Genomic DNA, 25,879 nt, shown 5'->3' on the forward strand with positions numbered 1-25,879 from the left:
TATGGAGCTCCACTCCTAACTAATCTACAGTCCTCTCTGAAAACGCAACTTTCCTCTTGGTACAATAAAATCGCCAAGTTCGCTACCAATCACAAGTCCTCCACCCACCACTGTTCCTCTCTCCAAAAACTGAAATGGCTAGAGCTACCCAGTTATCTTACATACACTCAACTAACTCTTGCACACAAGCTCATTTTCAACCCCTCCCTCTGTCCATCCCTTTCATCACCCTTTAAAATGCACCTTCCTGATAGAGTATTAAGGTCCAACAATCAAAATCTATTAGAAGTATATAAACCAATTTGTCCCCCAGGCAAAAATCTTTTGTCTTATGGCCTTGCACGCCTTTGGAACTCCCTACCACCATCCATTCGCACCACCCCCAACCATTTTATTTTTAAAAGATCTCTTTATTCACATCTAGTATCCCAGTGGGAATGCTCTTGCTCCCACCCCACATAACTAACACTTGCAATTTCCATCTTCCTTCTTTTCCCTGTTTTCCTCCTGCATTTTTTCTTATTATTTACCCCTAACTCATACATATGCACTAGGCCACACCTCCTAAGTGTTTGCTTCCTAATATGTTATTATTTCTCAGTATTTTCATGCAATACTTCCTAATATGTTATTATTTCTCGTTATCTTCGTGCAATGCTTCCTAATATCTTATTATTTCTCAGTACTTTCATGCAATATTCCTTTTAGTTTCATCACTAGTCTGTATTAATTCTAGTTTTGCTGTATTATTTGAAATTGTTCTTCTTGTATCTTTAACCTTTGTATAATAGTATAATTTGTATAACTACTATGAATAACCTACTGTAACCTATTTAGTTTTGGAGCTTTTCTCCCCAGGACTCCATTGAAAACGGGTTCATTTTGGCCCAATGGACTATCCTGGTAAACCAACTGCAAATAAATAAATAAATAAATAAAATAAAGAGAGAGTTGGTTGTAATGCTGGAGTTGAGGAAGTTCCAACCAGTTGAGTTGCTTCAAGGATGAGCAGTGGTGAGATCTAAAAGGAGAGTCAGAGGCAAATCTAGCGATTTTGTTATAGCAGGAGCTGGGCTCAGCTAAGTCTGCTTTTCTAAGGTTGGTGAGAATAGGTGAGGCATATAGGAGGATAGCAATTGGGTGAATCTGAGCTATGGTAGCTTTTGTTTGTTGGGTAAGGAATTGTCTATTTCTGTAGAGGGTACCTAGTTTTTTGTTAACTTTCTTGATGGTCTGGGAAATGTGAATATCAAATCTTAGATTGTTATCAGTCTCTATGCCCAGGAGTTTGGTGTGCTGTGTGGGAGAGATAATAATTTAGTTACTGGACATGATATTAAAGGTAGAAGTTGATGGGGTGGACCTAATGGGTTTAAAGAGTAGTAGTTTGGTTTTAGCAGGGTTTAGAATGAGTTGGATATTGAATGTTCATGTTTGTATAGAGAGGAAAAATTCCTGTGTTAATGTGTGAAGTTCCTTTAGTGAGGAAGCTGCACAAATTAATGTGGAATCATCAGCGTATTGGATGACAGATGCTTTGGAAGTAGATTAATGAAGCTTATTGGTGTAGAGGGTGAAAAGCAGAGGGCCTAAAATAGAACCCTGGGGAATACCAAGATTAACTGGAAGAAGGGGGGAGATTTCTTGTTTCCACAACACTGCTTGCTGACGGACAGCTAAATAGCTTTGGAACCAGGTTATGGTGGGAGGAGAGAGTCCTAATTCGCATAGTTCTTTGACAAGGATGTCATGTCTAACCATATCAAAGACATTTGAGAGGTCAAGAAAGGTGGCAGAAACAAATTTACTGTGATTTCTATGAGAGTTCACTATATTGGAGAAGGACAGTAAGGCAGTGGTGGTACTATGGAAGGTCCGAATGCCATGCTGGGTGTTGGACAAGAGCCTGTGTGTCTGCAAGTAGTGAATCATTTGGAAGTGTATGCACTTTTCAAGGATTTTTGCTAGGGGGGATAGAATTGCTATAGGTTGGTAGTTTGTAAGCTCTGTGGAGTTACCTCCTTTATGCAGGGGGGTTGCATGACATATTTTCCAGATTTCTGGGACAATGGTTTCTGAGAGGGATCTGTTAATTAGCATGGCTATAGGGTAAGACACTGCATTGGCAGCAGTTTTTAGGAATTCCCCTGGTAATTTGTCAGCAGCTAGAGTATTAGGTTTAATTTTTTGAGGTACTTTTTTATCCTGTCTATAGAGACTGACTGGAATTGGAAGGAGCTATTCCTTATGTGAGTATTGATAGGTTCATTGGATGGGGGTGAGTGTTGATTTTTCTGTTGGATGGCTTGGGTCAGAATAGTTTCCATAAAGAATTTATTAAACTGAATGGGAATGCTGTCTGAATTGTTTATTAAGGTGGGAGAGGGAGTACCACTTTTGCCTGGTAGTAGTAATTTAATGGCTGCCCAAAAAAATTGAGGGCTATTTTGGTGCTTCATTTGAAGGTTGGAGTAGTAATTAATTTTGTCAAGTTTTGCTAGTTTCTTAGCTTTATTCCTAAGTTCCTGATATTTTTGTTTTGCAGCTGGGAACTTAACAGTGTTCCAGTGATCCCATGCTTTATCTCTAGCTTTGAGAAGATATTTGGTTTCTTTGGTAAGCCATGGAGTGGGATTAGATCCGGTTCTTATGCTTCTGGGAGGGGCGTGAAGATCTAATACATCTAAAAAGGTGGTAGTAAAGTAAGTAACCACCTCATTAATTCCAGGTATTTCAGGGGTGCCCTATTGCAATGTTTTAGTTGTACAGTGAAACTGGTGGGGGTTAAATAGGGAAGTAATATGTACTAGTAACATGTTAATAAGATGTGTGAATTGTAGTCTTTTTTTTTTTTTGTAGTCTTATTTTCTAATCCTAGATCTGACCCTGTAGTGATTTACTTGTCTTGTCATTCTGCAGTTAAACATCTAGTAAATGCTCATACCACACTTTCTGGATGGAAAACTTTTCATAGATTTAAGAAAAGAATGTTTTCCTCTGCCAGTCTTATTTTTAGAGTTCTTAATTGTCAAGCCAACTAGTTAATGTTTTTGCTTATTTGTTTTGAAAATATTAGGAACATTATACCTGTTTCTTTCGGATGAGGGTAAATCATATACAAATGCTTATGACTCGGCTGATGCTTCATCCACAGCAGCAGCTGCTGGGTCTTTCATGACAAGATTTGCATGATTACATTATCTGTATCTGCCTGAAGATGTAAAAGCTGAAACTTTGAATTCTCCCCTTGATAGAGAGGTCATTTTTGGACTATGTACTGCTGAGGTCCTGAAAAATTGTAATGCGAGAAGCAATTTGATTGCTTATCTTTGCAGAGTCTGTTTCAAAGTGTCAGAAATTTCTGACGTAGGTAAGAGCTTCCCTTCTCAGACTGGGTTTCCAGGGGAACATTCAATTATCTTGTCTTATTCACTGCTACAGAATGGTAACCCTGGGGTATCTCCTAGATTCTTCTATTTATTGAGCTTTTGTCCCACAGGGTAAAGTAGATCGATTTCTAGATTTCTTCCTAAGTTTTTCCACTCAGTCCAGCAGTTCGACAAAATGATTTTTCAGGATTTTAGGACTCATGGCATCTTGATTGCCATGATTCCTCTAGCCATACTCCCTATAAAGTATATATAAAAAATTCATTGATACTTAAAATCTGTGTGGTGTCAACATCAACATCCCCTGGCTTTTCAAGTTCCAGTTTTTAGGTTTTATGAAAATAGAACTGTTTTGCTGTAGAGAACATTTTTATTGTAATGTCTTCTATTCTACCTCCAGCTCCATTATAGTCTGTAACAACAGATTTCACAGTCTTTGCTTGGGGCTTTTGTCTTTGGAGGTATAAGTCTGTGGTCTTTGGAACAAAAAAGACAGACCAAAACACTTAAACATCAAAAAGGTGTCAGTAATAAGTGCATTCAACTTTATCAGACATCTGTGGTCCCCAAGACCTCTACAAGTAATTGTAAACTACACCTCAGTGATGTGGTGCATAAACAGTTAGCAGAGTTTCAGATTTTACCCTGCTGTAGTACCATCTCCCTCCCTTCCACCCTTTTTATGTAGTATTTGTATGCCAGGGTGAGGAATTGGAATCTTTTTACTTAGCATTGACCTCTTTCAGGTTTCTAGCTTCCATCTTTCATTTGCCATGAAAGCTCTGACGGTCTTGATGCCCAGACTGCTGGTTTCCTCCTTACTCTGCTCAAACCTGCAGTAAATTGGGCATGTGGAAGGTGCCCTTAAGCTTTGGAAGTTGACCATCTGTTACATCCTAGGCAGGATGTGGTCATATAGCTTTGGCTACTGCAGCAGTGCTCATTCAAACATCTACTGTTATGGTAAGTTTATTTACACAACTCCACTATCTGATGCCTGGTAGATCGCTCAAGAATGGTGATTTCCACAACTATTGGGTTTCATTTCCAAATCAGTCCTTCTCTTTTATGGAGGACTTGATGCCTTGGAGAGTCCCACCCCTGACACCTGGTATGTTTGTGTCGCTCTTCTCCTGCCTGATCAGCTTGAACCTTTGTCCACGTAGCCTGATTGTGGGGAGCAATTTCACGAGCCATCTGTTTGCACATCTAGGGTACTAGGGACCAAGTCTTAGAGGAGTAGCAGGGTGAATGTGTTTGTCAGGGCCTGCAGCTCAAGACTTTGATCACCTCTTAATGAAATCAGAGTTAAATGTGCAGAACCTCACCCAAGCCGTTGTAGTTTGATATTGCTTTCTGGCCTGACACAAGCCTTTCCTTAACATGCGAAATCCTTGGAGCATGTGTCTGTATGCAGGTCCTGTCCAACCCAACTTGTCATATGTGTGAGCTGTGTACCAGAACAAGCTAAACCCTACAGTCAGGGGCCCAAGACTTCTTCTCTGGTTGGTTCTCTATGGGATTCGGGTGGTGGAGGAGTTCTTTCTTTCTTTTTGACGTGGATGAAGTTTGAGAGTCTTGGAACTTAGGATCATATGTCTACCTGGGCCAAGAGCATGTATGAGGCCAGCTTCTTTGAGCACACTGGTCATCTTGTCCGTGGAGTCAGTAGTTGCTGATGTTATCACGAAGCCTGGAGAGTTGATGCCTGTTATCATCTTACAGTTGACTGGTTTGAAATCTTGTCTTTCCACTCTACGACTCACTTCTCTGTGGTCCCAGGAGGAAGGTCTTAGCATATCCCAAGCCCACAGCCATGTAGTGGCCTGAAAGGGGAAAAGAAATGTGTATGTGCTAAGGACTCTCACCTGTGTGTCTCACCTATCGAGGTTCCATGGTTACTTGGGAGGGGCTTGGCTGTTTTAACAGTGGGTGCTTTTTGTAGCCCCCTCACCATGTAGTTTGGTCCATAGGCTAGCTTGCCCTCAGGCCAACTCCCTCTCCCCACTTTGGTGATTGCCCTGCCCTAAGCCGTCTTGCCCAGTTATGTGCATTCTGAGCTCAGTGAGCTGGGGGCATCCTTGAGGGTAGGGTATACCCTTTCTTTGGTGGGATGTTTCATCCTGGCATGACTTCTGATTGTAAGCTTTGAGGCAGGAAGGTTTTTCTACCTTCTCCTTCTGCCAACCCCCTTGGTGACTGGTATTACAGAAGTAACCTGGAATCAGCAAAATTTCGATGAGGTGGGAGAGTGAGTTTTCCATCAGAGGTGCTATGAGGCTTTGTTAGGTTATTAACCTCTTCCACACTCTTGGGGGAGGGCAGCGATTTTAGGCTGATATGGCAATGGCTCAGGTTTGCTACGTCTAGTTGAGAAACTTCCCTGATTGGGACCATTTGGGTGTGGGGTAGATATTGGCCGTGGTTGTTCTGGGGAATAGAAGTCTGTATCCAGCTTCTATCTCCCCCTCTTTTGAGGGGAGGGGTGGCTTCTGGTGAAGATTGTCCAAGATAGAGTTCCTAGATCTGTTCACATGAAAAACTCTTCCACTGGAAGATGTTAAAGTGTGTCCATGTCCTCTTCCTGCTGCGTGGGGTTTCTGCTTCTCCTCCATGTGGGCTCCCCTTTCAACTGTTCCATACCCTACACGTCTTTGGAGACTTAGATGATCTCCTTGGAGATGGGCAGTTGATATCATTTGTGGCTTGGGGCCCATCGCAGGGCCTGTTCAGGCTTGTTCCCTCTTTTATGAGGAGGGAGGAGAGACTAATCTTTGCCAGAACCTTGAATCAATGTCTGATAGGAGGAGTTGGGAAAAGGAAGGCTACCATTTACATTCAGGAAAGAATGGTCTTTCAAAGGTATGGCCAGTACCCTGGACCACATGACTGCAAGAATCTGGGGGTTCTTGCTTTCATTTGTTGTGTCTCATCTCCTCTTGTGGGATTTGGGCAGTTTGATCTTGTCGATTGTCCATAGTGTGGTCATGATGGCTATTCAAGTCCAACTAGTTGGCAGCAACTTGATGCAAGGGGCCCCTACACTCTTTATGGAGATTATCCGTGCTGGGGGAGGGGACTTGATCTTCTTATTCAGTTGGCATGCCTCTCTGATTTGAAGTTCCCTGGTACTTTGGCACATTAGTTTATCCAAGGATAATTCCACTGCAGGTAGTTTCACCTCATCAAGTGTCTTTATTTTGCAGGATCAGAAGAGTTGCCCTTTTGCTCCTTTGGGGGCAGTCTCCCCTCACCTTCTTAAGAAGATGATTCCCTTCCCTGTTTAGGCCTTTTTTTGCCTGCCTTCTTAGAAGGATTAGGAATCTGCGAGTTTCTTATCTATGAGATCACAGTTTTTTTTTTTAGGGAGTCCTACTCAGAGTGAGCAGGTATTGGGGTTCACTTGTACTTCAACCTCAGGTACAGGTGGACTGAAAGGCTTCAATCCCCTTTACATGGATGAGGGTTTCTTTGGTGCCAGTACCTGCTTCATCCACTGGCTCAAGTACTGTGTTCCCTTTCTTCTAAGGGTACCTGCCTCTAGTACCTACTTGGTGTGTCCTTGGCAAACTTGGCCATTACAGGATTGAGACTCATGACATTTCCTTCCCAGGCAGCTTTCTGTGTTGAGTTGTTTGCATTCAGACATTTTTTGGCTTGATATTACTCAGTGATGAGCCTTTTAACTACCCTTTTAGCTGGTCTTAATATGGTCCTCTGGCCCTTTCCACACAGATATTTTTACTGCTTGAGAGTCCACCAAACAACAGGACTCATCAGGAAACATAAAGTCAGGCCTTTTTCACTTGGTGTCCCTCATTGGTCAGCCTCCTGTTAATTACATGTGGGATGCAGATATTAGTTGTTATGGCTAGAAGTTAGAAGGATAATTGTAACATAATCTTTGTTCATATTGTCTTGAATACTGTAAGGCAGTCCTCTATCTTAGATATGCTACAGGATATGATATGTTTATTTATTTATTTTTTTCTTCCCACAGGTCTATGCCAAGTGATGTTGGTATCTGCACCTAGTCTGCTCATTCATTCATTCTGTGGTTTGGGGGAGCAGGACCCAGACATTCCCAGGCTATGATCCATTCATTCCTGTCTGGGAATCCCAGTTGGCTGTCTGTTCCCTGATGAAAGGCAGCTTTCTTGACCTGTGAGACAGCCTGTCCTCACCCCCGGGAGCACTTCCCTTGGCAGCTCTTTCAGTCCCCACTATTGCTGTCTTCTAAGGGGAATGTAGCTTTCCACTTGGAGTACACTGCAGCAGTGTGGGCTTGGTAAGCTTAGACTCCACTTGATATAACACCTAGTGCTGTTGCTAGATGTCATCCATGAGGCAAGCTGGAACCACCTCCCTTCCCCAGGTTGAGTGTGTTTGTAATAATCACTTCCATCCTCCCCGGCCAGATCCTACAGGCATCTGAGCCACTAATTACATTTAGGTCACCTGCATCTTCATCAGGGCTTTATCTATCTATGCCGTAAAAGCTGGTTGTATGGTATAGTAGGCATACTGAACGTAGTAGCAAGCATCTGGAAAGCACATCTTAGCGAAATCTTTTCATCGTATTGCATGGCATCTGCATAGTCAAGACAAAAGTTTTGACAGTCATTTAGCAGCTAAGGGCTTGGTTTCATAGATATGGGTTTCAGCGCCTTTCATCCCAGACTGAGATATGCAGCTAACTGTACTGGGTTTCACCTCTCTCACTAGGTAGTAGAAGTACTGATATGGAAATTTTCTATCCCATGGTGTTTAGACCTCTTGAAATTCCTAACAAAGCATTTGTAAAAAATATGGAAGGAAAAAACAGAGGTGAAGGCAGTTCTAGCAAATGCCATCAATTTCAGCAGTACAGTGGGATATTTAAAAGCTTCCTTCTGCTTGGAGGATGCACCATTACTGAAACCTGATTTGAATATCCAAAGTTTGTTATCGCAGAAGTTTCCTTGCTTCTGGATCCCTTGTCTGTGAGGAGTAAACTGAACAGGTGCTGGGCAAAATCACACTGGAAAATGGAGGAGGGCTTTGGAACACAACTGATGGTACTCACCTCTGGTGGGAACAAAAAAAAAGTTCTATAGTTTACCTCCTTTCATTGTTGTAAATCCAGTGACACAGGTGGCAATGTCTCAGTATTTGTAAAAGAACTTATAAAAACTAGAAGCCAAGAATACAGTATACGACTTGAAATTACTCAGCACGATAAATATCAGTAGTATTGAATATAACATCATAGAAAACTACTGTACACCATCCGGTTGCACTTAAATTCACAATGATTTCTTGTCTAAACTTCATAATGAAAAAAAAACAATGAAAATACATGCTTATAGGGGATTTTAAGTACCCAAGCATTGACTAGGTAAAATAACCAGCATCAGTAAATATGCTGACAAACCTTCACCAGCTCCATTGACAACGAGAGAGATATGAAGCCCTGACCACAACCCGGGTGACCCAAGTTCGATTACTTGCTCCAGCACCTAGTGAAGCTGGAGTGGGCAAGAGGGAAGTGATAAGTCTGCTCATTGTTCCTCAGTGGGAGGGTGTGGAGGCACATTGCAGGGGCACAAGAGCACCAGTGGTGAAGACACCTGAACTTTGCAGTGTTGGTGCAGGCAGAGGTGTGACTAGGGTTGGGAAAAGGGGGCAGTCACCCAGGGAGAAAAAAAGTTAGGTGGAGTGACTGGTAGATCCTAAATGGCCCTTCAGTACATTACTACACTGAGTGGCAGTATTGCATTTCCAGGCATAACTGAAACACTGTACCATACCATGTGAGGTCCAAATACAAATGTAGCAAGACGTCTGCTACAGTTTAAAAAGAGAGAAGAGTTTTTTTTCTTTTTTTTTTCTTTCTCCTCAAGAATAGCTAGCCACACCTCTAAGTGCAAGTACATTTGGGGCAAGTAGCTTGAAGAACACTTCATCTCTGTGACATGACTGTTTAATGTTACAAGTGATGCAGCTCATGTCTGCCTCCAACCACTGCAGTATAATTTCCCTTACCAACCCAACTAAGCTGACAAAGGAGATTAGTACTGACAGTGGTGGTCAGGTTGATCTGCACTCACCCATCCTACCCTTGTTTGATCCACTTCTTCTTCTTCTAGTCCTGTCAAGGCCACCTCACCTAGGAATGTAGTAACTGGTGTAGAGGATGAAGAAGTCAGAAGGGTTGCTAGCAGTTGATGGTCAAACTATAGTGCCAAGCCCACCTCCCCAAAAAATATATACTTATAAACCTGTGATCTTTCTACTCCACTCCCATAGTTAACAACTCAGTTAACAGAAGTCATGATGTTGTTATCTTTAGTCTTAAACTCAAACTCAGTCATGAGTTGTCCGAAAACACCCCTCAAATAATCAAATGTAGCTCATAACAGATTTATCAGGTTACATATGAGATTTCTGATTTTAGTTTTCTGCCTCACCTTTTGATATATGAAGTACCAAGTTCCAGTATTTACTCATCTGAGGGGAAAGGAATTTATTTTTTCCTTTATCTGGATAACTGCCTAATCCAGGCCACTTCTGTAGAAGCACGCAATACATATTAGACTTTGCTTTCCTTTCAAAAACATAGACATTCTCCCTCATTTCCAGAAATCAAATCTACAACCCTGTCACATGAAATGGTTTCTAGAAGTGAAGATGTCACACAGCACTTCCTGCTGCTATAGTCACATTTTGTTCACAAGATTAAAATAGTGTGTTTTTCATCATTTAAAGTTACTCATTCAAAGTGAATTTGATAGTATTGATGTGCAAATGTGTCCCTTTTTACAATGAGTGAGTAGAAAGTGGAAAAAAAGAAAAGATGTGGTTTTGGAAGAAGAAATGGAGAATGAGGTGGGTCTTGAAGCTGTGGCTTGACATGAAAATGGTGGTCATGGAGATTAGGTGTTATTGTAAATTAATGCTAAGAAGACTGGAACAGTAGAAGGAATTTTGCACAATATTTATCAGGGCCGCTGGTGGGATATTCTACAAGAGTGGACATTTGTGAATCTGTTGATTCAGGTTTTCTTCTTGATCAGTATATAGCTGTGTTGCCAGTAAAGTAAAAAGTGCATGATATATGTGACAAAGCAATGGAGAGACATTTGAGCAATTAGTCTGTGATGACCAACAGTTAGTAACATTAGAAGATAAGTCAAGTAGGAAGACTTTTAGAGTTGAGTGGCATGTCTGAGGCCAAGGAGTGGACAGACTAGATTTAGTCAAAACAGAGTTGGCGCTCTGGAGTGGGTTTATATAGAAATCTCTGATAATTAAAAGGGTGTACTGATTGTCCTTAACTTTGGATGGGTGAAAATATGGTAAAATTATAACACTTCTTTTATGTTTTATATCAGAGGATGAGAAGGAACATCTTACTGTGACAGCTGGAAAAGACACGTACAGTTAGAAGGTCAACGAAAATTAATAAACAGTGTTTTTATTTTTTTCTGAAGTTACATTGCAGCTGTGATATCAGTTTACAGAAGTGATCAAGAAGTATAGAGATAGAAAGAATAAAATTTACAGCATTTTGAAAGTACTTTGCCCAGTGCACGTGTAGGTATTAATAAGCACAAATATAGCAATGGACAAACTGAAATAGCTGTCTCATTTTACTGGTAATGATGTTGAAGAAATGGAACAGTTTAGTTCCTGTAAGATCAATAGTGATATGAATGCCGTGAATGTTGAAAATGAATGGGTAGAACAGGATGGTGAAAATGGAGAGTCTAGATGTATTCAATGGGTACTAGGTAATAATTGGATAGGAACTTGTTATCTACTTGACTGAGTGCCTGACTGATGGGCTGCTGCAAATTTTACTGTTGTGCAATAAAAATAATTATCTGAAATGGAGTTTTTGTTCTACATGTTGAAAGCAAAATATAAATGTAATTCTCTGCTTTATAAATTGATACTAATTGGGTCAGGGACTTTGGATTTGCTGCCCACTTAATTGATCTTGCATACAAGAGTACGAGTTAATTAAGAGATTGTGGACATATTTAAAATATTATAAAAGTGCATTCTTTGCTTTAAATTATAATAATAATATAAATGTGTTATAGCTAAAGAAAAATTATTAATGTGCTTTTCATTGCTTGTAATTTAAATACTGCTAATGTTCTATATAAATGTGTTTATTTCTTCTTTGACATTGCAAACAAAATGTAGTATGGTTGTTTTATATTGATATTTTTATTTTATGTACCATTTGCTGACCAGGATGGAGCACTGACTTATGGGTCCATTTTCAGGTTCACCCTGAAAAAAGTGAGAACAAAGCAATAGTAGACAAGAAGTAATTTGCAGTGTAGCTGAAGAGTACAAATAACTAAATAGGTTCATAGGTTCATACTAGACTATCTGCCCTAGGGCATTTATAAGCCTAGTCAGAGTGTGTTTGGCTTTCGCCACCCATTTTAAATAAATTTTGCTATGCCTTTTTTTTGAGGTTAGTATACTGTGCCTCTGTCTAACAGTAACACAGAAGTGATAGCCGGGGTAAACCTATGATCTCCCATCCACTCATCAAGATTCCTCTTGAAGAGAGTCAATGTGGGACTCTGCCTAACCTGGACTGGGATTTTATTCCAGAGTGAAGGGAGCCTCTGGGTTATGAATCTGTCCCTCCAGCATGTCCTATTTATTTCAGTGCTGAGGTTCAAGTCTCTCGAGCTCGTAGCTCGATGGGATTTGGATTTTCTGAGGTGCAGCATGTCCATTAATTCCGGGTTGGAGATGGCTTTATACGTCAGGCGCAGATCGCCTCTGAGCAGGCGGTATGCCACTGAGTAGAGCTGGAGTTTCATTAACCGGGCAGCATATGGCATCTGTTTGAGCCCTTTGATCCTCTTGGTGAGGTACTTTTGGGGTCTTTCCAGTTGCTGCAGGTGTCTGGTAAGGTACATCCCAAAAGGGGCATTGTACTCAATTATGGGCCTGATGAGGGATGAGTAAAGAGGCACGATTACCTCCCCTGATCTAGATGTGAATCCCTTCATGATTAGGTGGGCTATATAAAATGTTTTTCTAACCACTTTGGCCACGTGGTTGTCAAATGAGAGATTGCTATCAACTTGGGTCCCCAGGTCCCTAATGACTTCTTCTGTACTTAATGGATTACCTCCTATGTGGTAATTTGTGGGCACTTTGTTTTTGCCAAAGGGGATGACTATACACTTTTTGGCGTTTAGCTTGAGGCCATGGCTCTGGCACCAGTTGTCTGTTTCTATGAGGCCCTTTTGGAGGATGCTTGTGTCGGCTGGAGAGTTGATTATGGCGCCCAGTTTGCAGTCATCTGCGAACTTGGTCAGCCACAGTCCTTCCGTGTTGGCCTGTACCGCCGAGAAATATATACAGAACAAGAGAGGTCCCAGGACTGAGCCTTGTGGGACGCCACTTGTAACTGGTTTGGAGTCTGACATGGCTCCAGCAATTCTAACCATGTGGGTTCTGTCCTTGAGCCAGTTTGCAACCCATCTAGTGACATAGGGGTTTATATTTAAGCTGGTGAGCATATCTATAATGCCCGAGTGGGGTATTGTATCGAAGGCTTTGCGAGGTCCAGGTAGGCTGTGTGGACCACCTTCCCTCGTCAATGGCCTTGGTGACTGTTTCAAAGAAATCGACCAGGTTTAAGAGGCAGGATCTGCCCTTAACAAAGCCAAACTGGGTAGGATCCAGTGTCTGTAGGTCCCCAATATCTTTATTTATGAAGTCCATGATGATCCTTTCCATAGCTTTGCAGACCAAGCTAGTCAGGCTTATGGGGCGATAGTTTCCAGGATCCGTTGAGGCACCACCTTTGTGGAGAGGGACCACTGTTGCTGTACGCCACTCTTTGGGTACATATCCTGTAGTAAGGCTAAGACTGAACAGTAGTTTTATGTTTGGGTTTAGCTCTTCTTGGAGTTCATGTAGGACACAGCCCGGGACACCATCTGGTCCCATTGATGCTGTGTGTTTTGCTTTGGAGAGGGCGGCTCTTACCTGAGCATCTGAGATGTCAGGGGGGCAGAACTCTGTTGGGATAGATATTTGCCCTTTTGGTGGGGGGGGGGAGTTTGCACTGAACCTGTCAGCTAGGATGTTGGCAATGTGTGTGGGCTCGGTGTATTTTTTGTCATTTTGGACTAATTCTGAGCATATCTGGGAATTCCCACCCAGGTTCCTAACATAACTAAAGAAACCCTTGTGATTATCCTTAGTGTCCTGTGCAATTTTTCTCTCGAAGCTGGCCTTAGACGATTTTATGTGTGCCCGTAGTTTTTTGCTAATACTGATCAGAGATGCCTTCCCTTTTTGGGATTTTGCTCTATCATGTAGTAGCTTCCTCCTTCTATTGTATAGTTTGTTTATGGCTGGGGTCCACCAGACAGGACGTCTGCCTTTGGAGGATTGGGTCTTGGTTTTATTTGGGATTGCATGATCCATGCATTCTTGAAGGTGTTCATAGAATGCGTTTATAAAGGATTCTGCGGTTTGGGCCGTATTTTCCACAGGCCCGGGGGCTTTGAAGGATTTCGCCTCGGTTTTGAGGCGTGTGAAATTTGCTTTAGACAAGTTTTTCACTGTGGTTTTCTGGGCAGGAGCATAGTGTCCCCATGTTGGTGATGATCAGGTCCAGTATGTTTTCCCCTCTTGTGGGAGTGGTAACAAGTTGTTCCATAGCATTTGAGTTTATAAATTCTAGGAACCTTTGGGCTAGGGTGTTGGAGCTAGAGTAATGCTCCCAGTCTATGTTTGGGTAGTTGAAGTCGCCCAATATAATGGTGTTTGGAGACGCCTTCATATTTTCCAGTATACTCAGGAAGGCCGAGTGGGGTTCCTGTGTTTGGGAGGGTGGTCTGTAGCAGGCTATAAACTGGAAGGCAGTTTTACCCACAGTTAGTTGCACATGGATAGTCTCTGATGCTTCGTGCTGTGCCACCAACCTGGAGGTGTGGGTATCTTTGACGAATATTGATACTCCCCCTCCTTTTGTGGTTCGGTCCAAGTTTTGGGGCCGAAAAGCATGGTATGAGGTATAACCTGGTAGTGCTGGGGTGCTCTCGGGAGCCTTGAACCAGGTTTCTGTTACTGCACAGATATCGATGTTCTCCATGCTAAGGAGAGTTTCGAGTGCATGCATCTTGAGGTTTAGACTTCTGGCGTTGAGTAGCATTACTCTTAGTTTCTTATCCCTTGTGATACCTATGGAGGTGGGTTTGTCTTTTGAGCCTTGCCTAAAAAAGGCACTATGAGGGTAGCAAGAGCCTTTGCCAAAATAAAGAAATAATCATTCTCCGTGGTGTGCCTCGAAGCCTCACAAACCCAGTGTGTCAGTATCTTGCTTGTCTTTCGGCTTTTTAGGGGTCGCCACAGCGGAACTCCGGTCCGCTAATGATTGGCAGTAGATTTTTACGGTGCCGAGTTGCCAGCTCGACGCCCGCCCATTCACACATGTCTTTCGGAATGCCACTCGATCGCGGGGAGGACATGCAGACTCCACACAGAAGGCACTCCCCGCACTCCAGCCGAGAATCGAACGGGAGAACCTCTTGTTGTGAGGCAACAACGCTATCGCTGCACCACCGCGAGTTATCCAGTACGTCAGTATACTGTGTCTAAAAACAAATGATGAGAAAAATTCTCTGTGTGGAAGAGCTAACATTCCCTAGAGTTCAGGCACCTAATAAAAACATACTGTGAATATCCAAAGTAATAACAAGTAGTAGAAATGCTTTCTTTAAAACTTTCCAAAGTGTAAAACCACTTATGAAAGTAGGGAAGCACAAGCTGGTTCAAGTCAAATCTTCTGTACTAAAAACACACAAATAAGCGAGCCATATAGAAGTTGAAAAAAAAAACAGAATAAAATGTAGAAATCCACCATTCCATTTATATACCTGTTTAAAAGTATGTTTAGAACCATGGAAGTGGCTTACTAGGGTAGCTGTGTTGTAAAAATGACAATTAGCATGTTTACTTGCTAAATACCCCTTCCCTCCATAAGCCAGTGTGATGTTCAACACAGTGCTGCCCTACTTCAAGCTCCGTGAATCCCAGATATGTTAAACTAAACTAAAAGTTACGCATTAATAATTGTTAAAACTTGCTGAAAGCATTTCAGTGTAGTACCATAAAAGAAAAAAGTTAACATAAGTCTTCAAAATTCCATAAGAATCTTTTCTACCTACATTCAGAAAATTTTTTTAACATGGATCACTTTCGTCTATAAGAACTTATTCAGGTTTTTGTGTCAAGTGGGAAAAGCAATTAAAAATTAAGTTACAATGCATGCCACTACATTTTGTTGGACTAAACAGACAAAAAGAACATGTAGTACAAAAAAAATCCTAAAAGAAAAACATCCTAAATAAAAACGTACCACAGTCTTGAGAATATCTGTACATACATACGTCTATTCATATCAACATCTATTAAAGAATTTTAAAATAAAATGCACTCAGAAACTGCCGTTCATGCTAAAAACAGCGATATTCGCTCTGATCTGCAAACCCTAGAAAAATGTGTAAACAGGACTCTGTTTAAAATGTATGAATGTTATAATATTAGAGCCAGTATAAACATGTACTACATCTGCTCCTAATACTCAGAATGGGTCTAGTTAAGCTCAAACACTGTGCATTAAAAAGCTACAACTGTAAAAGGCTAAACTGTCACAAAAATCATGCATGCAGTATGTGAAATCTAGCTCTGCTGTTTGTTAAACCAAAAAAAAAATTACAAAGTTAATAGTTAATAAAATTGTTAATAATTGCAAACAAATAAAGTTCACACTTTCAGTCTCCTAAAGAATGGGGCAACTTTTTAGATCTAGTATACTTTTCAGTGAGCAATAATAGTTTAGTCTAGGCCTTCTAAAGGCTTTAGTTGCCACATAAGTTCTTGTTTTTCTAAAGTATTTGGGGTGCTTCCTTCAAGTTTGGTGAGGTGTGTGATCAAGTATTTGAAATTTAAACCCAGAGTGTCTTCTGTGGGGTTGGAGGTGTCTGGCCAGGACATTGTTTCTACATTTAGACCAGATCTCGGATAGATGACCCAAAGTCCTTTGTTTCAGTTTATTGATAGTCTTTTCCACATAATGCATCACATCCATTGCAACTAACCCTGTAAGCAACTTGTGTAGAGTTGCATTCTACGCCTGCATTAGTCTTAATAAGTTTCTTTAAATATGGGCAGTAAAAAGAGTCCCCCTCTTGAACGTAGGCACAAAATGAACAATTTGTTTCACATTTTTTCGTGTTCCTTTCCTGTGATATAGGTTTTCCTTCTACAAAGCTCCTAATATTTCTAGCCTTCCTATATACAAAAGTTGGGGCTTCACCCAAAATGTCTACAAGATAAGGGCTTTCTGTTATTATGGCCCAGCTCTCCTTGGTAATGTTCTTGAGACAATGAAAATCCATACTATATGTCAGTATGCAGCTGTCTTTTGATTTGTTGTCCACAGATTTCTTAAACATTCTTCCAATGGGTCTGTTTAATGTGGGTGCATTAGTATTTTTAATCTCGATGATTGGTTCAAAAATGTTTCTTAACATTTGGTTCTCGTAACCTCTTGCTAAGAAATCATTTTCCAAATTGTTATGGTTTCTCAAAAAAGTTTACATCTTTGTGGTTATTCTAGCTAACCTATATCCCTGGGACTTAACCACATTATATTTTGTCTTGGTGGGATGCAGACATTTACTGTGGAGTAAGAGGTTCGCTCTCATCAGTTTTCAGTAAAGATCAGTGGAAATTCTGCTGTTGTTAATGTCCTTGGAAATTAGCAAGTCTAAGAATGTGGTTGAGCTGGAACTGTGGGAGAGGTGAAACGCAGGAAGGTAGTAGTTAGACTGAGGTACCTTCTAAACATTTACTAAACAGACATTTACTGTGGAGTAAGATGTTCACTTGCATTGCTTTTCAGTAAAGATCAGTGGACATTCTGCTGTTGTTAATGTCCTTAAAATTAGCATGTCTAAGGTTATGGTTGAGCTAGAACTGTGGGAGGGGGTGAAATGCAAGATGGTAGTGGTAAGCTTGAGGTACCTGATAAACTCTTCTAGCTGTAAAGTGTCACGTTTCCATACAATATAAATATCATTGATGAAACGAAGATAACATGAGATATGCTGCATGAAATTTGTGTTAGTGAACACAAAATCCTCCTTCCACGTGCTCAGGGCTATGTTGGCTAAGCTGGGAGCTGTCGCCGTCTCCGTAGCTATTCCAGTCATCTGTTTATAATGTTTTCCTTTGAAAGTAAAGAAGTTAAAATCCAGTACCAGATTAATCAGCTTACTTAACTTTTGTAGCTGGGCTTGTGTGCCGTTATGAAAGAATCCACAGCTGCTTCTATGCAGCAACTATGAGAAAGCACAGTATATAATAACTTTACATCCATTGTTAGTAAGATGCTGTCAGCTTTAACAATAATGTTTCTTATTTTTCTCAAAAAGTCCATGGAATCTTTTATATATGATCTGTTCTTCTTGGCTAGGGGTTTCAGTAAATAATATGGCATATGGCCGTTTTTTCCATAAGGAATCCCACACTTGCCACCGCTGACTTGTATGGTGGTTTATCTTTATTTTTTATGAAAAAACTTAGACAAACGGGGGCATGGGGTCCATAAATAATCATGTAGATTCTCCTTCTTCATATAATGCTGTAAGGTTGGTTTTCCAGTCACCGTATGTTTTCTTTATTCCATCAAAAGTATAATTCTCATAAAAGTTCATGTCATTCAGCATGTCTTCTATTCTCACAATGTAACTTAGAGTATCAGTCACTAATAATTCCCCTTCCTTGTCAGCCTTCATTATGCACCTATAGTTATCATGCCCCAATTCAATTAATGCTTTTCTCTTTTCTCACTTCATGTGTGAGGTTAAAGTACTTTTTCTTTATTGGTTTATGTAGCAATTTTCTAATGTCTATTTCACATTTTACTTTGAATGCAGTTAGCATTTGGCACAAGGGAGGGCAGTAGCTGCTGGGTCTCTTTATCGTCACATGAAGTGTAAAAATACAGTCAAGTATACAAAAACAAAGTAAGAATCTATCTAATGTCAAGGTATATGCACTGTACTTAGAGTTATATACTTTGGTTTGAGTTAATGATTAATGATCAGTTGTTTAATTATGCAGTAGGACGTGTAATTGTTGAGAATAAAGAGGACCACATCCATTTAATTAAGGAAGGCTGCTTAAATGTGAAGACATTGAAAGATACTATAGGTTAATGCATTGTACTTCATCATGTGCCAGGACTGTAATCAAAACTCATTGAAAAGACAGGCTTGTTAATTGCAGCTCTAACATCAAAAAGGTGCCTAACAAAACCCATCATTGTCATTAAGATAGAGTCTTGCAACCATCACAGAAGGGAAGTGAGAAGTTGAAAGAAGTTTAAAAACCTGTTAAACACTTTGGTCAGCCATCTTTGTGCTTCCTGCCACTGTTCCTGTGGTGGCTGCTATATATGAGGACGTGGTAACTGTGTTATAGCTTTCAAAACTGTATTACACTTAACACTGCTTCATTTTTTTCTCTTAACTATTGTAGTACATGAAAGCAGACAAAGCTCTATTATGCACTAACGGTTATGATTGCAGACCCAGTCATAATCCTCTGTATTCTTTTCAGTTTTGCAGTTATGAAGTATGAATATGAACTAATTGACACCTGTGACATTAGTGCTAAAAAGCAATTGATTACTACATACCACTATCATTTTTCAGAAGTACTTAATGATTATAATTTTGATTTGTAAAGATAGCTTAAAAGACTAACTAAAGTTTATAGAAATATCTCTGTAACTACTGTATAGAGAAGTCTGTATATTTAAAAATTGTTCTCCGGTAATGGTACTTTATAATTTCTTTTCAGATACCAACCTGAGCAGCCCAACTTAGCTTATCAAATGGCTAGTACATCAGATGAGACTGATGTGACAGATTTGTCGACCACAAGTGATTCTCAGGCAGACTGTATACCTGAAAGAGTTGACACAATCTCCCTCCAGAGCCTTCTGTCTCCAGAGACTACTGTACCAACCAGCACTTCTGGACATGTGGTTAATGTTTGTACTAGTGTTATAGGTAAAACCTTTTTGTCTCTGCTTAAAACTATAGTCTTTCCATCCATGATCAACTGAAGTGTGAATGAGGAAAAAAAATGAGTGAATATCCGAATTTAGTGAAGGCTGAAAACCAGTAGATTTGGCTGGAGTTCAGCAACACTAAAAATTCTGTTGTTTATGCGTGCACTTTTAGAGTTAGGTAGCCTTTGTCAGTACTTTACTACCATAACAGAATTGTCTTCTTTGAAAATATACATAATAGTACTTCAGGAGGCCCTTTTCAGTGTATAATGGTTGATATTTCCTTTTCTGAGGACACTCTCTGAGCATATATTCATGCATTGTATGACTCCCTTGCTTGCAGGGTGGATATGTCACCCATTAGTGCACATTGTTTTATAAACACAACCTAGGGTGCAGTACCCTGCTTCCCATGCCTCATTTCTTTTCTGTTACTTATACATTTCAGATCTCAGTCTCAATATTTGTCATAGTGTGATATGAGAGTTACCATGTTCACTGCTGATGAAAATTTAAATCTTCCACGTTTTCCTGCTTTCTTCGCATCACCAGCTAGTTCCAGAATAGCTCATTATGGAGTATGACAGGTCCCATTGATTCAGCTGTGCTAGCTGGAGAAGAATGAGTGAAAAGCTCAAGGTCTTACTAACCACTCCTATGATAAAAGTATTGGAAGGCAGTCAGTACAAGAGATCAGTATTAGACTCCCTTGTGTCATTACCACGTATGCATCAGAGTAAATGACTAATGTAAGGAAGAGCAAAAGAAGTTAGTAACCAGAGCCTTCTCCATCTCTGTCAAAGGCTTCTGCTTCTTCTCAGTGTGTAGACTGTCCTTCGGCTAGAAAGATCTTCATCTCATTGTCTGCTTATGACCAATAAAAAAGTAAGAAAGCAGTTCCTTTAGCAGCCGTCTACGTGGATGAGGCTAAGGTTTCAAATTCCACCTTTTCCAGGCTGGATTATGCAGCTGACATAACATCTGTAAGTCTTATAGCAAAGGCCCTATGGTTGAAAGTGGATTCAAAGAGAAGTTTTCTTTCACCATCTTTTCTAACATGTTGCTGCTTAACTATTAACAGTTGAAGGAGTACCCACTGCCACTCCTGTGACTAGTGGAACAACAATTTTCCCCTGGTGTTTTTTGATGCATGGTGGGATTGGACTTTGCAACCCTGCGGAGTACATTTTAAGATCTACACAGGTCATACATAGACCTCAGGTGAGCAAGCACTTGCATCTTCCTTTGTATTGAGGGTCCATCAACCAACCCCCAGGAAAAGATCTTTCCTAGTTTATGGTAAAAAGCATTGAGGACCTGGAAAGCAACAACAGTGCTAGAACATCCTGTGAAGGATCTACCACAAGACAGTTTTCCAAGTATGGGAACAAGAGGAGACCTATTCCCTGCAATCCATCTGTCAATGGATGACAGACCAAATAACTCATACTAAAAGTCAGTGCGTCTTTTATCAGTATCATTTTGTGTGTGGCCATACTGCCCTCTCCTGGAACTAACTTGAAGAAAGTGTCTGTTTACTCCTGTGGATCCATGTGGGAGGGGTAATCAAAGGTTACTTGAGGTTCTTGTCTATGAAACGAATAAAGATAATGAATCATCTCTCTCAATAGCTCTCCTTGATAACTTCCTTCTTTAAAGAGACACTCAAGCTGAAGAAGTCCACAGCAGCCTGGTCTACAGCACCTCTGACTTTTTTCCCAAAAGAGTCTTAGCCAATACGTTTAGAAGAAGATGAAAGCAAAAGAGCATTGGATCACCCTCCTTGGAGATTGTGCAAACGCTACTCTCAGAAATAACTGAGAAATATTAGAAACATGAACCACAAAGCATTATAGGGAATGATGAAGTGTATATCACGTGGGGTCACCCATTACCAACAGCTGAAAAAGTAGATGCAAGACACCAGATATAGTAATCCATGAAAAAAAGACAAAAGTAGCATTGATCATTTAAATTACTACACCCAGTGTTTACAGTGTCTTATGTGCAAAGAGTCATAAAATATTAGGATTTTCAGTCACAAGTAAGAGCAATGTGGAAGAAAGGTACTCAGCACCAATAGTAGTAGGAGTGGTGGGTCTAATAAACGAATTTAGATTCGTACTTAGATATTCTACCAGTACATGTAACCCCATATAAATTACAGAAGAAGGAAATTCAGGCCACATTGCTGGTGCTGAGAAGAACACTCTTTCAGTGACTTCCTCAATGCACTTCCATTGTGCTTTTAACTTTGCTAATATTGTGGCTGTTGTAGCAATATCTGCGATGTGTTTGCACCACATGTCATGGCAGAACAACAGACTGTTTAGCTATCCCCTTCCAAATGTAGGTCTTGTTTTGATAGTCTTGTCAGGACAGCTTAGATTTGCTGAAGATGGATGCATTAACCATAACGGAAGGTGTGTGTGGTAGTCTGTGACTGTGTTTTCCATTCCTTCAACTTTGTTTTAACTATTTCCATACTCAGAAGAGAAGTGGAAGCCCAACTGTCCTTTCTTACAGCCAGTGAAGTGTTCTCAGGTTTCAGATAGCTTTACCCCTTTCCATGCTCCTTGTTGAGTCTCCTGGAAGGTAGACTTTGCAGTACTTCTAACTTTGCAGGACTGCATGTGGACAATTTTTAATAATAATAATATTGATGATGATGATATTAGCCACAGATAATAGATTTTTATTGATCAGGCAAAAAAATCTTCAGTGGCTTCAAAGACATACAAAAGAAAAGCAGCTTGTATAGAAGAAATACTAGACTGTTAAGTAACAGCCAGTGAAAGAATAAAAATAATTGCACAATCAGTAATAATTAGAAAATATAAATGAAACTAAAGTAGCATAAAACAATGTACTAAGGCAATATTTTCAACTAAAAGTCTAATTGAATTAATTGAGAACTGAAGTATGATGTTTTGAAATGAGAATGGCTTTTTTTTCTTCTGTAGTACATAATTTACATCCAGACCACCTCTTTTCTCTAGATGACCCTGATAAAGCATAGCAGCAGATAAAGTGATGGTAGAACCATTACTGCAAGCAGCAAAGTGTAAGTCTACATCACTGTCAAAATTCCTACTGAGGTGTTCTACAATCCAGTTTTAAATTTCCTTTTTGTCTCAACTGTATAAATACGTTTACAGGAAGAGTTCAAGGCTTGAACAACATATTCAGTGTATCAGTTGTACAGATGTTTAGCATTACACAAACTATTTAATGCTGCCAGTTCCAGATATAGTGCAACAACAGATGTTACATGCTCTAGACAGTGGCTCTATGGAAACAGGATGACTGAGGAACCTCAGTCATCACTGTTGTAAAGTTGCTATGAATTAGCAAAATAATAAATTAGCCAGCACCATGGTGTAGACGGATAAAGCTTTTACAGCGGCTCAGGCGACCTGGTGTCTCAGGTGTCAGAGGCACTGGCAGGGAGAATGGGGGAGGATCCATCTTGGGGATAGGTGACGTGTACAGGAACACATAGTGATAGGCGTTGTCTGGCAGAAACCAGGGAGCTAGTCACGAAGGCCAGGCGGCTTGACAACATCGTCTCTGTGCAAAAGCATGGAGTAGTTTGGTGCAGTCTGCCCATTGCATGGCCCCTCAGAAGAATGTCAGGGCACATGTCAGGAGGGAACAAGGGTAGACCATAAATAGAAATCCTTCCATAGCAGAAGTGAGGTAGGATGTCCTTAATCTCTGTGTTGGCCCTAACCTAATCAGAAGATAAGTTCAGGGGTGGTAGTGGGAGGCATACCTGGTATTGGATGGGGGCACTGGGGAATGCTTCAAGAATGAAGCATTGGGGGGGGGGGGGCAGAAAAAGAACAAAAAAATAAATCCCTGCCTTTTTTTGAAGGCAGAAATAGGAACTGAAGTAATACAATACAGAGATTAGAATAGTTTGTTGAGATATACCAAGCTTTCTCAATTATATTATTATCAGTAGTAGAGAAATAAATCATGTTTCAACACATAATAAATCATCCGACTGTTTTTGCTGAATTTTTTTACTCTCATAGTGAAATAGTTACATATAGCAAATTTTAAGTCTGTCCATGCTTCAAACCTTCCAGTAGGCACTAGCTGCAATAAATAAACACAAGAACCATATTATTAACTTCTGTCTGAAAATCCTCCTGGAACTGCACAACTTCCTAGCCTTATAGGTTCATAGATTAGTACTAGGCTAACTGCCCTTGTGGGCCATTTTTTAAGCCTAGCCATTTACCTTATGTGAGAATCAAACCCTGCACCGTGTATCTATAAGATAAACACCTTAACCATTATGCCAACCTCCCAACATCATAAGGTAAAGATTTTAAAATATGTGTGTGGTGTTGACTGTACCTTTATATTGTAGTGGGTGGCAATCATTTGATCTAAAGTCAAAGTGTCTACAAGCTATTGTTGGCACATATATCTAAAATTCAAAATATCAAAAACTTGGAATTTGCTTTTTTGCAATGTTGCACAATCTTGGAGTTATAAGTAGCAGGGGAGCTTGCCCCCTGTATAAAATAGGTCCTCTTTTTCAATATTTTGTGTTTCGATATTTTAACTGTTGTATATTTTGAATGTTTGATATTATGACATTCACCCATTACAGTATAACCAACAGTGTGTTTCATGTAAAGTCTTCTGTAGGTATTTTGATTAGGAACACCCCAAAGCAGTAAGTCCAAATATTCAGTCTGTTTGAACTCAACTTTATAAGTAAACCTTATTTCAAATTTGTTATCAGAAATATACCAAGAGCCTGTTCCAGTAACATAGAATGATAAAGCCGTGATTACTGCCCAGGTGATATACTTTTGATTATTGTCCCAGGTGTTTAACAGCGCAGACAGGAAGGATGGGTGCATGACTCCTCCTGTTGACATAGTGGTTCCTGCCTGACTTGCACCTTTGCTGTAGTGAAAGATCCTCTGCTGTAGAGTAGAGCCCTATCATGAGGTGAGGAGGTGGTGCCAGGAACAATGTAGACACAGATACCCAAGCAGGTGACAGTAGCCTGTATTGGCTCATGGGACATAACACACATGGAAAGACAAGGGGGCACTGGCATTCCTTGCAGTAATGCAAGTGCTTACATCACCACCAGAATTTCTGTTAGGTCAGAATAAAAAAAGATGCTGTAATTGCCAGAATGTCCTGCTGTAGTAAGTGAACTAGAGAACAGTAATTCTTTGGATCAGTCAGGAAAATATAGTGAGATTAGTTAAGTACTGTTTTTCTGTGTTTGTGTGAAATATGTCCATCTGTATTATTTTTAATACTTCCTGTGATTGAAACTCTGGTGTTTATTGTGAAAAGATATCTAGTATGTTCGCGTTCTTGCATTATTAAATATATTTAAACTTTTAATTGTGGCTGGTCTTTAAAGAGAATATTTTAACCTTTGAGAGTATGTATATTTATTTGGTGGCACTGTGGCCGCTCCTGAAAGCCTTGCTGCATTGGTCAAACACTACCATTTGTATTAGTATTAATTTTACTCTGTATAATTGGGTACCCTTGCAAGATTCTTAAAGTAGCTGGCTTTGGAGTGTTCTGGTGGCAATACCTACCTTATATCCTTGGCATAGGGGGCATAACTGGTAAATCTGTGCCAGGCTTTCCCAAGTGTGTGTGTGTGTAAAAATCTAATCTCACAGTGCGTGTGTGGCAGCCACTTGGAGCAGGGACACAGAACACTGGTTTCACAGAGAGAGTGGTGGAGGACTTGGTTTGGAACACTAGGCTGAGGACTCAGTTCTACAGCTGTGTCAGTGGGGCATCTTATTGGGTGCCTGGAGTGAGGGAAAGGGAAACCCATTTCCCATATTGTGTGTGTTCTCTGTGTGCTTTTAAGGGAAATTTTGTTTTGCGTATCTATTTTTGTTCCAAGTGAATGTCCCTCACTGGTGTCACTAGTGAGGATTCAGGCTCCTTGATTACTGGTCCAGAGGAGAGACATCAAAATGCATATTATTTCTCATTCACTTAATCTGTCAGTGCCTCATGTTAATAGTACTAATATTTTAAAATTGTCCCTGATTATTTCTGGATTTGTTCTTGATTCTGTTGAGGTTTGTCCCTGATTGGTTGAGAGCTATGCCCCAGGAGATGAGTCCACACCTGATGTTCATCGTGTTTCACTGTTGCAGTCATTACTCTTGGGTTATCCTGCTGGCAGGCTACCCTCGGTCGGCCAGAATTCAAAAGTCTAGGTCCGGCGTCGGTTGCTGTCGCCTCTTCCCTGACGTCAGTGCGCCAGGGGTATAAAAGATGCAGCCAACTCCATTTTCTTCAGTCTTTCTTGTCGCGCGGTGCCCGAAGCAAAAGCAGTTCGCAAGTGCCGGTCGGCCGACTC

The 25,879-nt window shown here is 40.5% G+C and overlaps 1 protein-coding gene across 8 annotated transcripts in view; it reads left to right on the forward strand.

The window, feature by feature from the left end:
- The window catches only part of SLC7A1 (solute carrier family 7 member 1), a 1,877,700-nt gene that overhangs the window by 1,584,940 nt on the left and 266,881 nt on the right, over nt 1-25,879 (forward strand). For all 8 annotated transcript variants that reach the window (XM_044073262.1, XM_044073257.1, XM_044073255.1 and 5 more), the window contains one exon: nt 19,293-19,504. In XM_044073262.1, the coding sequence (XP_043929197.1) occupies nt 19,293-19,504 (212 nt within the window). The remainder of the gene's footprint in view (nt 1-19,292; nt 19,505-25,879) is intronic.

Source organism: Protopterus annectens, chromosome 5.part1, assembly GCF_019279795.1.
Source record: "Protopterus annectens isolate FY-2018-M chromosome 5.part1, PAN1.0, whole genome shotgun sequence".
Lineage (NCBI taxonomy): Eukaryota > Metazoa > Chordata > Ceratodontiformes > Protopteridae > Protopterus > Protopterus annectens.